The following is a 13,296-nucleotide window of genomic DNA, read 5'->3' as shown; positions in this document are numbered from 1 at the left end:
TCAATAGAAGTAGTGGTGCATGTGTTGACCAATACACCCTGTCCACTAGACTGTGTCTTTCTTAAAGGAAGGGATTCTGTCCTGTATATCTTTGAATGTTCAATATCCAGGACAAGACCTGGCCCAGAGCAGATATACCAGGTGGTTTCCTCAACTGAAGTAAATTGTAAAATGACTGGGTTCTCTAAGTTCTCTACAAGCTCCAAATATTTTATTCAGGAATGCTGAGGGTTCCATGGGTGTTTGGTCCTTACCTAGGCAGAGGTGTGCACTACATGGAAAAGAAAGGCCCTGAGCTCCTGAAGCTTAAGTCCTAATGTGGCAGGTTAAGCACAGTAATCCCTCTTAGAGATACTGACTTAGTCTGGGTTACTTTGTTAAAGTGATACACTGACTTTTTAGGATAATAAAATATTTCAGTGTAGAGTCCTAAAATCACTCAAAGAGCCTATGCTTCCATAAATAAAAGTCAAAAAAAGGACAGTACAAATATACAGGTGAAGTAGTATCTCAGAACATGAGTGGCCAAAATCTGGAAGTGCCTCATGGACAAGACACGTTCTGAGCTGCCATCTGAGAGAGGAGTTGCACTTTACTGCTCCTTGAAGCTGCTGTGCTGCTGTATGCAGGAATTATCTCCTTTTAAAAGACTAATTTCCTGAAACATAACGCAATTCCCCTCACAGCTGACCAGTGAGTGAACTTCACTCATTCTCCTTCAGAAATGCCACACATTGAGTTTTGCTTCTACAGTGATACTTAATTCCATCTACTATGTGAAAGTGGCATTTCATAAAGAAGCGGTCCTCAACGCTGAGGCATCCTTTGCCCTGAGGCAACCTTCTCAACATTGGTCCTCTTACCTTGTAAACCCAGAGCGTAAGCAGTAGATCACACCCTGTAAAAATAATATGCATAATTCGCTTAAGTGAGGAAAAGGACCTTGGTGGAAACAATGGGGGCTATTCATTTCCTAGTGCTCGGAGGTAACACCATCCCCTCCTGCCCCTCCTAGCCGTAGCAGAGAGAAAGGGACCTGCAGTGTGTTATACCAGTCTATTATAGGAGCAGATAAATGAATACTATGTTCCAGATTTTCCATAGCAATTACTTTTTTTAACACATGTATAAATGCACGTTTTTTAGCTATTTTAATCACTTCCCTATCCATATGTTGTTTGAAGAGTGAAGAACATATTCGACAAAGTGGATTGAGCGCAGGAAGCACTAATTTTTGTGGCTACAGAGACAAATCAGAAACCGCTACTTATATTACCAGTTTTCTCCTATAAATCTTCGGAGGACTATTTCTACACTAGTTCCAATGTAAATTATAGATGCTTTGCATTTTCTAATCCTTTTGTAACTATGAATTTCTTAAGCTCCTCGAGAGCCTCTGTCACAAAAGAGAAAAGATTTTCAAAGCGGTTAACTTTAGTAGGAGACATTGCATATTAAATATACTAAGCTCTGAACTCTTAGTGTTTTGCCCCTAGAGCCTTCACTGCTGTGATGACCATATTTCCATTTAAAAGGACAGAAATGGGGAAGAAACGATGCTGTTTCCAAGTGCTGTGGCCGGTTCTGCCCTCTAGTCAAGCGGAACGGATCCTGGGAGACCCTGGGCGGCGGGGAGGGGATGGTGTGTCCTGTAATTACCCGGGATCTAAGGTGGTAGCTGGCCCTTCCGCGTGCAAACGCCAACATAGGCATCGGAAACGATAACCGGTGTCCGAGGACGCGCAGCTCCGGGAGGTTGGGGGGACGGGGGGCTCGCGGGGAAGGCTGGAGGCCGGATGCCGTCGGCCTCGCGGAGCCCCTCTGCACTGTCCACACTGATGGGTTCCACGTCTGACACAGGAAGGCAGAGTGAGGAGGAGGCGCGGAGGCAGGCGACTGAGCCGCGCACCCGGCTTTGACGTCGCCCGGCTGCGGCTAGAAGCTCGCGCTCTCAGCACGTAGCGCACAACGTGACCACACACAGCCTTCCTCTCCGGCAGCCCGGCAGCCCGGCAGCTCGGCAGCCCCGCAGCCCCACTCTCGGCTTCGCCCTCCTCCTCCTTTCCGCCTCCGCTGCGCGCACCCCCGCGCACACCCAGGGATTCCGGCCGGCGTCTAGCCCTTAGCGCTTCGCCGCCCGGCCCGGGCACCTCCGCCGCAGCTGGGGCCCGAACGGCGGCCACGCAGCCGGTGTCCTTCTCAGGCGGCCGCTCCCGCGTTCATCTCCGGATGCCAGCACTACGTTAGCCCAGGCGGGGAACCCCTTCTGCGGCGCCCTCCTCTAAACTCCCGCCTGTCCCGGCCGCCCCCACCCCTCCACCTGGCGGGGGCAGCGCGGAAGCGAAGAGGACGCGCGCGGTGCCGGTGAGCGCGCGTAGACGTGTGTGCGATCCGCTCTCTGCTTGGCATTCTCCGTCTCCTGCAAGTGACGGTGCCTGGACTCTGCTTTCGGCTCCCGGAATTGGTGCGGCCAGCCTGAGCCCCCTCTTCGCTGGCGTGGCGCTAAAGGCTATTTTGGAGAACGGTGGAGGTGGCCGCGGCGGCGGCGGCGGCGGCGGCTGAGGCTGGTGCCCGAGAAAGCTCCAGACTCACACTCTGCCCCCTGTCCGTCCCTCTCCTCCTTCTTACCCCTCCTCCCTTCCCTTCCTCCCCACCCCCGTCCCCCTCGCCCCACTCTTCCTCTTCCTCCTCCTCCTCCTCTTCCTCCTCTCCCCGCTCGGCGATGCGAGCCTGTATCGTGTAACAGGATTGGCGTTGCAATGGCAACTGATGGAATGGGGGAAGGCAAGACAGCAGGGCTGGGGGCTCCGGACTGCGGGCGGGCGGGCCGCTGCCGCCGCTTGACGCTCCTCCGGGGACCTTCGCGAGTTACTTTGTAAAGGCGAACCCAAGCGAGGAAGCCCCTGCTCGGTGCCCCGAGTCAGAGGCCACTTCCTGCTCCCTGGCTGCCCGCGTCAGGCTCGCACCGCTCGGCACACCCGGCCCCTCGCCAGCACCCGCCGCCGGCCCAGCGCGCCGCCGCCGCCGCCGCCGCCGCAGCAGCAGCTGCGAAGACTCCAGTCCGCTCCCCTGAAGAACACTTCGCCTCACGGCTCCGCTTCCCATCACGCCCCCTGCTCCTCCCCGGCGTCTGCGATTTTCCCAGGCGCCCAGTGTGAGTGAGGCGTGCGTGTGAGTCTGTGTCAGGGTATTGTGTTGTGGGAGTGTGTGTGTGTGTGTGTATGAGTGTGGGGTGTGCGGGGCTCCTGCGCTCCGCTCACGGCCGCCGCCGGGGAAAGACAGACGGACTGCGCTTCCCCCTTCCGCGAGCGGTTCCCGGGCACCTCGGCTCGGCTGGGGAGCGAGCGGGGCGCGCCCGGCTGGCCGCCGGCCTCCAGAAGGTCCCGCTGCGTCCCCCCTGGGCTGGATATGTTCATGTTCACGTGAAGATGGATTTAGTGTACGGTCTCGTGTGGCTGCTGACAGTCTTCCTGGAGGGGATCTCTGGCCAAGGAGTGTACGGTGAGTGGAATCGCGACGCTATTGTGACCTTGCATTCTTAGGGAAGATAGGCTGGTGAGCGAAAATGCACGACTCGCGCCGTTCCGGGGCCCCTCCCGGCGTGGCTTTTGATTTCCACTTCATCACGTTATTGGGAGCGATAAGGAAGCGGAGAGCGCGCTGCGAATCGGGCTGCGAGCCGCTCTCCCAGCGCCTCGGCTCGGGCTCGGAGTTGGGTCGAGCCGGCAGCCCAGCACTGGTGCGAATAAGTGGCTTTGCACTTGATTTATCCTCTCTGGGGGCCCGAGCTCTAGCAGTCTTTGATTTAATAATGATTTGGCTCCTTGCATGCCTTGGTGTCGGTGCCGCGGTTTCCTCCAAAGGGAAGTTTCGAATGTGACCCCAGTGAGCTCCCCATTCCTCTCCGCCCCGTGTCTCAGCCTTCTCTTTTCCTTTTCCTTTTTTTTTGGGGTGGGGGCGTGGGGAGAGTTGAATGCCTGCTTGACTTGACTTTCCAGCTCAGGAAGTGGGTTGACAGTCGAGTTGCGTTCTGCACCAACCGCTGCCATAAGCACTGACTTGGGGAGGGGAAAATAGCAGGCAAGATTCTCGGTGCCAGACACAATTAAGGGACATGTTTATGTGAATGGATGAGCAAATGCATGAATGAACGGACGGCCAAGTCTGCGCGTCTCGGCTCCGGGGCAGGACACTAGCTCGCTGCAACAGGAACATAATCTCAGTTCTCCGGAAAACGCAGGGCTGGGAGGGTTAGGACGGAGAGAAGGGTGAACGTGTTAATTCGGATGTTTTTAAGTCCTCAAGAGCCAATCCAGGTTCCTTCGCCTGTCAGCAGTTGGCACCCTTGGTTTTCGGGACTGAAAGATACACACACACACACACACACACACACACACCCTCTGGCTCAAATGTGAGTCTTCTCCTGGGATAAGCAGGCGGTGCTACAAAGGAAAAATAACTTTTGTGTTCTCGAGGTATGGTAGGAAGGTTAAGAGAACAGCCCTTGAGGGGACAGCAAGCCGAGACTCACCCACAGCTCCCAGGCTAGGGCCGACATCCGGAGAAACTGTGTGCTGGAAATTTGACAGCCCGCCTTTGGTCTCCCTCGGGGTTGGGACCCCAGCGCTGCAGTGCTAGGCACCGGCTGCCCCGGGCAAAGAGCATGAGTGTTCGTGGAAGCGCAGACCCTAGAAGTGACTTGGGAGTGGGCGCGGATGCAGGGGGACCTTGAGTCCTCAAACTCTCTGGGAACGTGGAGTGCGCAGTGGGCAGGTGTTTGGGAACCGAGGCGAGAGGTCTGCCTTTACTCTCTCCGCGGTGTCTTGTCCAGGGCTGAGCGGTGCTGGGGGGGTGGGGGGTGGGGAGAGTGTCAGGAGCGGCGAGCACTGGGCTCTGCTTCGCCTCATCGGCCACTCCCCTTGCCTGTCTTCCTACTTCCCTCCTTGGCTCTGGCCAAGAGATCTTCACTTTCTCCCACCTCTAAGCATCTTAATTTCCCCTCTCTCCTCACTTCCTCTTTCCCAAATGAGAGCGAGCTTTCTTGGTGGTGGTGGTGGTGGTGGTGCTGGTACCGCTACTGCTGGTGTGTGTAGGAGAGATGCTGAGGTCTTGAACCTCTTGGCTTAAACCGCTTGGCTGATGGCAGGAGGTGAGGCCTTGAGCAGAGCAGGAATTCATTTAGTGCTCTTTTGACTTCTGCTGGAGTCTGGTGTCCCGCAGCTGAGAGTGGCTGGGATTCTAGGGATGGAGGAGTGCTGCAGATAAGATGGAACCTTCTCGCGTGAGTCTGAACTCTGCTTGTCCAAGTCTTTATTTCTCTCCCATTGGTTCAGATTAGCTCAAATAAAAAGAGTTTTTGTTTTTGTTTTGTTTTTAAAATGTGTGTGTGTAGGAGATAATGAGAAGTGAGAAAAATCGGGGTGGTGGGTAGGGGATGTTCTGGAACTGTCTGGATTAGAAAGGGTTCCATTTTTCTGTCACTGTTTGTCATTCAGATTGTTTGTCCTGGTAAGTCTCATGCTGGGCGGTGGGAAAGTGTAAGATTTAGGAGTGGAGACAAGTAGAGAACAATTGCATCAAAACAGTCCTGGGCCTTGCTGCTTAACAATAAGGGGGAAGGCATTTCTGCTACTGAGCTGATCGTTGTGAAGGTGGTGGTGTTTTTTTTTTTCTTTTACTATTGATGTGGTTATTAGTCACTTAGCTAGGAGTAGAATTGGCTTTGTTTGAAAATTAGTCAGCATCTCTAGTCGTTATAAATGTCATAGCTATCAGGTGAGTGAAAAAATATATTTATATATTACTTTTCAAATATGTCTTACAAATCACAGAAGTTAGATTCTCAAAGTGGGAATCCGCAACCTTCAGTATGAGCATCACCTGGGAACTTGTTAGGAATGCAAATTCTCTGACCCCTCCCAGGATTTCTAAATCAGAAATTCAGAGTTTGGGATCCACATTCTGTGTTTTTCACCTCAGGTGATGATTAGGATGCATGCTAAAGTCTGAGAACCACTGATAAAACTTCACATTTCATTGCTTTGACTTTGTAAACCATGACCTTTCTTAACCTGAAGTAGTTTTATTTTTTGTGTGTGTGTGGAAGCATTTATGGGGAAGAGAAGATTTTATTTTTATTTAGCTATAAAATATTGATTAACTGTAAGAAGGACGTAGACATAAGAGTTAGTGTAAGATTATAGAGTGTGTTTTGAACATTTTACATGAGGAGTCTGGAAGATGATTAATTTTAAAAAAGCAGTGCAATTATAAACAGAGACTTCAAAGACCTAGATAGGAACTTTGCTAGCATAAGTCTGTATCCCTGTCACCCTTTAGTTGCCTGTGTTTGCCAGATGTAAAACCATTCGTGCTACACACAAAGTATTATTTCTTAATATTGTTTTCTAGTAGGTAAGTTCAAGAGAAAATAACATTATTTTATCGGTAATTCAGGCAAAATCACTTCACTGTAGCCTAAAACTAATTACATGATTTAGAAATATATCATTGTAACCTTTCTTCCTTGAAATAGCTAGTCAGCCCTTCATTCTTCTACTGCTAGCCTGGAAAATTCTGAGCATGAAATTCAGATGTTTTTAAGTAATTGAGACTATTTGTTTTAATATATAGATTATATTGTCTTGAGTTACTGTAGTCTTCTTCCTATTGTGTTTGACCAGCTTGGTACTGTGTGCACTACTTAAGTATAAAAGTTTCTGCTATAGACCTAGGGACTTACTGTCATTTATCTGGGAATACTGCTTAGCAGACTTACTGCACAGTAGCTGAGATTTGTGTATATGTGGCATTTGGGTAAGGGAGATTATCTTTTGATTTATATCTGCCTGTCTACCCTCCACCAATGATTCTGATGTCATTAAAAAACACTTTTTAAAAATAGCATTTTTCCCTGTAGATATCTATATTTGTGTAGTTTTTATTTTTTAATTTTTTTAATAATTTTTTTTTTGGTCATGCCATGAGGCTTGTGGGATCTTAGTTCCCCATCCAGGGATTGAACCCGGGGCCATGGCAGTGAAAGTGTGGAGTCCTAACCACTGGACCACCAGGGAATTCCCTGTGTAGTTTTTAAAATCAATTTTCTTAAGTTTTTATATTCTCCCGTTTTGAATTTAAAAAAATTTTTGGTATTCAAGCTTTTTCCTCAAAATAATCTTGGAAGTTTAAAGTTTTATTTTAATTTTCTTTTTACTATAAAACGTCACTGAAAACCAAGAAGTCATTAAAGAACAGTGAACTGGTATCCATTTTTGGCATTGTTAATTTTGTTGCACTAAACCCATTGCATTACATTTAGGATAACTGATTAAACATAGCATCAAGGGTCACAATGTAAACCCCAGCTAGTTGTATATGACTGCAATACTTAGAGCTGAGTGATCCAAAGTATTTTCCTAGTTTTGAAAGTTTTCTTTGTAAGTTATTCTGTGGATGTTTAACTGTGTTTTTTAGAGAACCTGTTGATAATTACATAATTTTGAGAATCATATCTCCTGTAAACTTCACAGCTGTCTTGCTTAAAAAGGAAAAAACTGCTCCATTCACACACACTGTATTTTCACTTCTGACCTATTATACCCTTAATTTCCAAGGAGGCTAATAAAAGATTATAACTGCATTAGCACAGGACAAATCCCCACTGCAACTGAAAAACAAAATAAAAGTCTATGTCTAAATAGTTTGTAATGGGAGCCAAATCTACCAATGACTTGGTGTCCTAAAATAATTAATGTACTGCCCATAAATAGCTTGCAGGATGTGCTAGAAGCAATAAATAGAATAAGTTTATCAACACATCTGTATGACAAATTAGCAAGCTGTATTCTCTCAATTCAGGTAATATCAATTAGTCTCATAAATTTTAAGAATGACACCTCAGGCAGTAGATGACAGAAAAGACTTGGTGGAATTGAGAACCAGGGGATAAGGTAGACAGGAAGGATCTGGAAGATCTTTCAGACTGTCAGTGGGTTGAATCTAAATGTACAGATTGACCCTAAGGGATCAGAGTGCTCTGGGAGGTCAGTTGACCATTACATCCAGTCCCAGGATGTTTCCATCCTCACAGCAAAATTATCCCAAGGTGCATTGAATTGTGATTTTTGTCCTGTTTGAGTTTGGAGAAACCCTGTGATCAGATTCTGCTTTTGACTGAACACATATTTAGGGTGTCAGCCTGTGGGAGATGACTTTAATGAGTGTTGCTAAAAAAAGGTAAATCTGAAGCTCTGTCATATGCAATTAGCTTTAACATTCTCTCTTCCCACTCCTTACCCCACTGTCCCTATGTGCACATGAGAACACGCACACACACACGCGTACCCTGGATCATCACCACTTTGGTCACCATCACAGGAAAAGTGGGCTGTCCTTTGTATCTTGAGATTATTTTTGCACATTCAAGGTTGTCCTTACTGGTTGTGTTACTGAGAATTTGCATGACAAATGAGCAGATTATTTTATACGGTGTTACTTGCTCATGTCCTGTTTGTCCCTGGGAAGTCCCTAAGTGGGCTATTAAGTACTTTAGATTGAGCAGGTTGAACATTAAGCCTAAGGAATCATTTTCTAGAGAACAAATCAGTGAGGGTGAATAGATGTCATAAAAGAAATTCAAGAAAGGCATTTTTCATGATCTTCATTATCTTGGCTTAATTTTATTGTCTCTGATACCAGCTCTTCTTATTGATATTGTAAAATTATTTTAGTGTTTGTTTTGTAAGGCAAACCACCTTAAACCTATTTTGAGAAACAGGTTTTCCGGAAAAAATGTGCTCTGTATTCTTTTAAAATGTACTGTTGTAATGTGATTGGGGTAGGGCTCATGGGATGCAACTAATAGCATGAGCCTGTGGGTTCAGGTTATGTCTTAACACAGTGTTAGGAACCGTGATCTTGGGTTGCTTTCCACCTATTGAGATAATTCATCACTCATGTTCTCTGGCCTGGTCCTCATGCTTTGGGAAGAGTTGGGCCCAAGACTCGAAACCCACAAAGTCAAAGGCAAACAGTCAGTTATACCCGCCTAGTCCTGGAACTGAGCTCTTGGCAGCTGCAGTGAACTAAAGGAATGTGCTATCAGCTCCCAGTTGAATTGGGGGAAGATCTTACTTTCCCTTTTGGCTATTTTGGAAGGGCAAGCAAAGTATTATATTGAATTCATTTCAAGTATGAATAGGGTGAACGTTTTTAGCTTCACTGTAATTGCCGTTAACTGAATAGTCCCTCAAAATGAAATTTCATTTCTTTGCTTCAGTGACTGTCAATGTAAAAATATTACTTAGAGCAGAATGAATAAATGATTTCATTTATAGGCCACTGTATCCTATTTTTATTTTCAAATCCAATTAATAAACTTTTGGCCCTGTAAAATCATAAAGTCAGAAGAGACTTTACGATGGCATTAAATCATCTCACTAATTTATGACACAATGGCTTTATATTATGCTACTCTGATGGTGGTCCTATCCTATTCGTGAGATTTCTTTCACAACTCTTTTTTCCACAATCCAGACTTATTCACTGGATGGATATTTTTTTGTCACCTTGCTAAAATCCCTCATCTCCATTATTGGATCGTGCACTTAGTTATTTCCCATTTTATACCAGTACAATTCCATTTTTTACTTAACTTATATGACCTTGAACTGATCCCAATTAAGCTCTCTTATATTGGTTTCTTACTACTTTTCCAAGATACTAATGCCAAGATACTATTTCCAAGATACTATTTCTGTCTTGTGTTTTAAAACACTTATTTCCTTTCCTGTTGATGTAATTGATTGAATTCAGTAAGAAAGATGATTTCCATTTCATAATCTAAATCATACTTTCCCCAGGAGTTCACAGTCATAGAAAAGGATTTCAAATGTTAGGAACATTTTTTTTGGCTATCACACATTTACTATAAATTTACCAATTAAAGACATATTATGGTAGGAGCAAAGGTATTAGGAATTATGACGTAACTTTTCTTTCTGTCTTTTAGTATGCTACCTCTATGACTTTACATAAAAATAGGAGACATCAGTTTCTTGCTATTCCCCGTCAAAACTATACCAAGGACTATTGTGTGGTTGGCAGGTGGGGTCAAATATGTGACATGTAACCATATCCGCAAGCAGCATATTTCTTGTCCTGTTTTGTTGGAATAAGAATGGGAGGGATAAAAATAATGGAATGATTCTGTAGAAAGGGAAACATATATGTCTGAAAGAGGAAGGGTTGGTTCATAGCTAGACCTCCCACAGTCTTAAAGGACAGCACAAGGGGCAGTGAAATCTCAATGAGGTGAGTAGGAAATCAAATGCTGGCCTGGAAAGGCCATTCGAAGAATATATCTGTCCTTTAAGTAATAGCAAAACAGCAAACTATTTTATTTCTGAAATAAATAGAACTTTGTTCATGTGTGTCAAACAGAGGAAGAAAAAACAATGTCTGCCATTTGACTGAATGACAACTTCAGGGAGATTTTTCTGTTCTCCTGAAAGGGAAAGATAGACAAGGAATTCTTAAACAGAGCCTATGGTCCCAGTGGACCAGATTATCCTACCTGCCAATTGATTGTACTTAAGGAGAGATAGGCACAGGTTAAACATTGAGGCATTCTCTTTGTTATTTCTGAGTGGAGCTATGAATTTGGTCCAGGCCTTGCCTTGGGTCCACTTCCTACTGAAGAGGGGGAGGCTCCCACGAGTCTCCTGAGAAGGATATAAAACTCTGAGGAAGATATGCAACTTTTCAGAAATTTTCAGTAGGAATTGTACACAGATTCTGGTCAGATGGTGGGTAAGTTCTGGTAACTTCAATCAGCAAATTAAGGTATAACTTCTATGGATTAAACATGTAACTAAGTAGTAAGAGCTGTGAACTCAAAAAGAGTTTACTAGTTAATTAAGAAGATAAAGCCAAATGGAAAAACAAACAAAATAAGGCTATGAGAAATATACAAATATTTGTGCAAGATGAGAGAGCACTGATAGCTGCCATGGTTGGAGGAAACTTGAAAAAGCTGGTACCTCATGGTTTGAGACTTGAAAGTAGGTTGATGTAATATAGATAAAGAGGGAGGATAGGCCAGTGCTAAAGCACAGATCCCAGCTGCAGGAATAATAGGGCAGAAAGGAAAATAACCCTGCAGTACGTGTCTAGTATTAAACCTAAGCAATTTCTCCAAAGTTTGTCCCAACTAGAAAGATGTATCCATCCTTAACCTGTGGTAACTCCCTCTCCCCCAAAGTCTGTAAGTCTGTGAAATAAATTTGACTGTGTGATACTCTGGAACTTGCTCAGATATTTATGTCTACCAAGTTCCTAGGTTTGTGTGTGTGCAATGTGGAGCCACCTGACCTGCTCATCAGGAGTTAAGACGGTTGTCTCTAAAGTTCCTGTAGGATACTGAGCCCTCCCCAATTCTACGCAAACTTGGGGAGCTTTGAACTTACATAGCAGCGCCTTTTGGAGTTCAGGTCAAAGACTTTTCAAAGGCTTTTTAAGAGTGCCTGCTACTTAGAAGCAGTGGACTGTGGGTCTAGAATCATGTTGTTCTTTACAAATGTACAGCCACTGAGATGAATGCGTTACCTTTATGAAAAGAGGTATGTGGTTTCATTATTTATTTATTTTTATTCTTGTGCAAGGCAGCAAAAAAAAAATCTTAATCTCTTTATCCCTCAGTTTCCATATCTAATAAACTCTTAGGAAAGTGGGCTGTTATCCAGAGAAAATGTAAATAACAGCAAGAATAAAAAAGTCTGTTTGCATTTTTATATCGGGAGTAGAGGGAGACTGCATAGCAAGTGTCCTTTATCTTCTTAAAAAAGTATACTCAGGTGGTCCAACAATTGGACCTCCTAGAAGGAGTGCCGTTTGGTTCTCAGAACAGAGTTAAGGGGCTTGGAAGTGACAGGGAGAAAGTAATTTTTTTCTGGAAAAAATAATTCCCATCTGTCAGTCTATCAGAAAATAACTCAAGTGGTATATTTTTAAACAGTATATGTAATATTAATATGTGCATGAAAATGCCATTTGATATTGCATCTTGTATGCACATGTGGTTGGTATTGCTCCTCAGGCTAGTCTCCTCTCAATCCATATAACCCTGGAGTTTTTCCTTTTGCTCCTTAATGGTGGGGGTGGGGAGCTGGTATCCCCACTCATTTAAGAGCTCTAGAGACAATTAGTGTCACCTAAACCTTATGACCATGAGTATATTTATATATGTGTGTGTTCAAATATATGTATAAATCTTGCTTTTGTATCAAGGAGTGAGAATAGTCTCAATGTCCTGCCATTTCGAGACTAATCTAAAAATGATACAAATAGGGATATATTTGTAAGAGACTACAAGTCATTGATAATTTAAAAATAAAACCAGAGAAACCAGAGAAAATGAGAATAAATTAAGTGGGGCTATCACAAGTTTATTGTGTATTTGGTCCCAAAGTGACCAAAATGACTATTTCCCACCTAGTCGCCTAATTATTTTAAAAACTCTATAGAATTAACTGAAAAGGCTGGGACCTTATTCACCATTACACTGTAACAGCTACATACATAAGAAAGCATTTTTATATATAATGGCTTTTAATTGTCCTTGGTAAACACTTATTTTCTATTTTTTGAGGGTGAAAGGTAATTCACCTCAATAATACCCATTCATATAACTAACTACATGAAAGAAATTCATTAGGCTAGTTTTCTGAGTGTCAGAATATTAGCTAGTTATTGGTTGGGAATATTGGTCAGGTACTTCTGTAACCAAACCAAAAGGTCATCTTTACTTGAGACTTTAAACAGGCAACAAAATTATTAGTTGAGAATAATTTTCCCCACTACGAGGGATGAAAAATATTGGCTTTGCTAAGCATGTCACCTTAAGCATATACACACAGTAGACTCTGTGACATGCACAGATTTAACTGACGTGTAGTTTTTGAGTTGTCAGTCTTATCCTGGTAGTATTTCAGAATTAGTGAAGTCGTTATCAAGAAGTTGTATAGTTATTGTTTTTATCCTGGTTCTGAACTTGTTCATTCTTTTTCATGGCTTATTCTACACCATTATTGTGATTCTCGCCTCATTCTTTTATTTACTTACATTTTTCATTTGGTTCATGTTTCACACTGGACTATATTACCTGTACCCTTTCTTTGTACAGAGCTGCTGTATTAATATTAAAGTTTTCAGTCTAAGTTCACAATTAATCAAACCTCAATCTTGGGCTAATTTTGTTCTTACTTTGTCATGTGTAGCTTCATCTAAGTGTAATTG

General features: G+C 44.1%; 1 protein-coding gene across 1 annotated transcript in view; it reads left to right on the top strand.

The window, feature by feature from the left end:
* The first annotated feature begins 1,987 nt into the window (after positions 1–1,987).
* MDGA2 (MAM domain containing glycosylphosphatidylinositol anchor 2) overlaps positions 1,988–13,296 on the top strand; it is an 826,249-nt gene continuing 814,940 nt past the window's right edge. Inside the window, exon 1 of the mRNA XM_030854879.2 lies at positions 1,988–3,501. Within this exon, the coding sequence (XP_030710739.1) occupies positions 3,222–3,501 (280 nt within the window). The 5' untranslated portion in view covers positions 1,988–3,221. The remainder of the gene's footprint in view (positions 3,502–13,296) is intronic.

This window comes from Globicephala melas, chromosome 2, assembly GCF_963455315.2.
Source record: "Globicephala melas chromosome 2, mGloMel1.2, whole genome shotgun sequence".
Classification (NCBI taxonomy): Eukaryota; Metazoa; Chordata; class Mammalia; order Artiodactyla; family Delphinidae; genus Globicephala; species Globicephala melas.
Note: the sequence above shows the minus strand (reverse complement) of the source record. Positions and strands in the feature narration are given on the sequence as shown.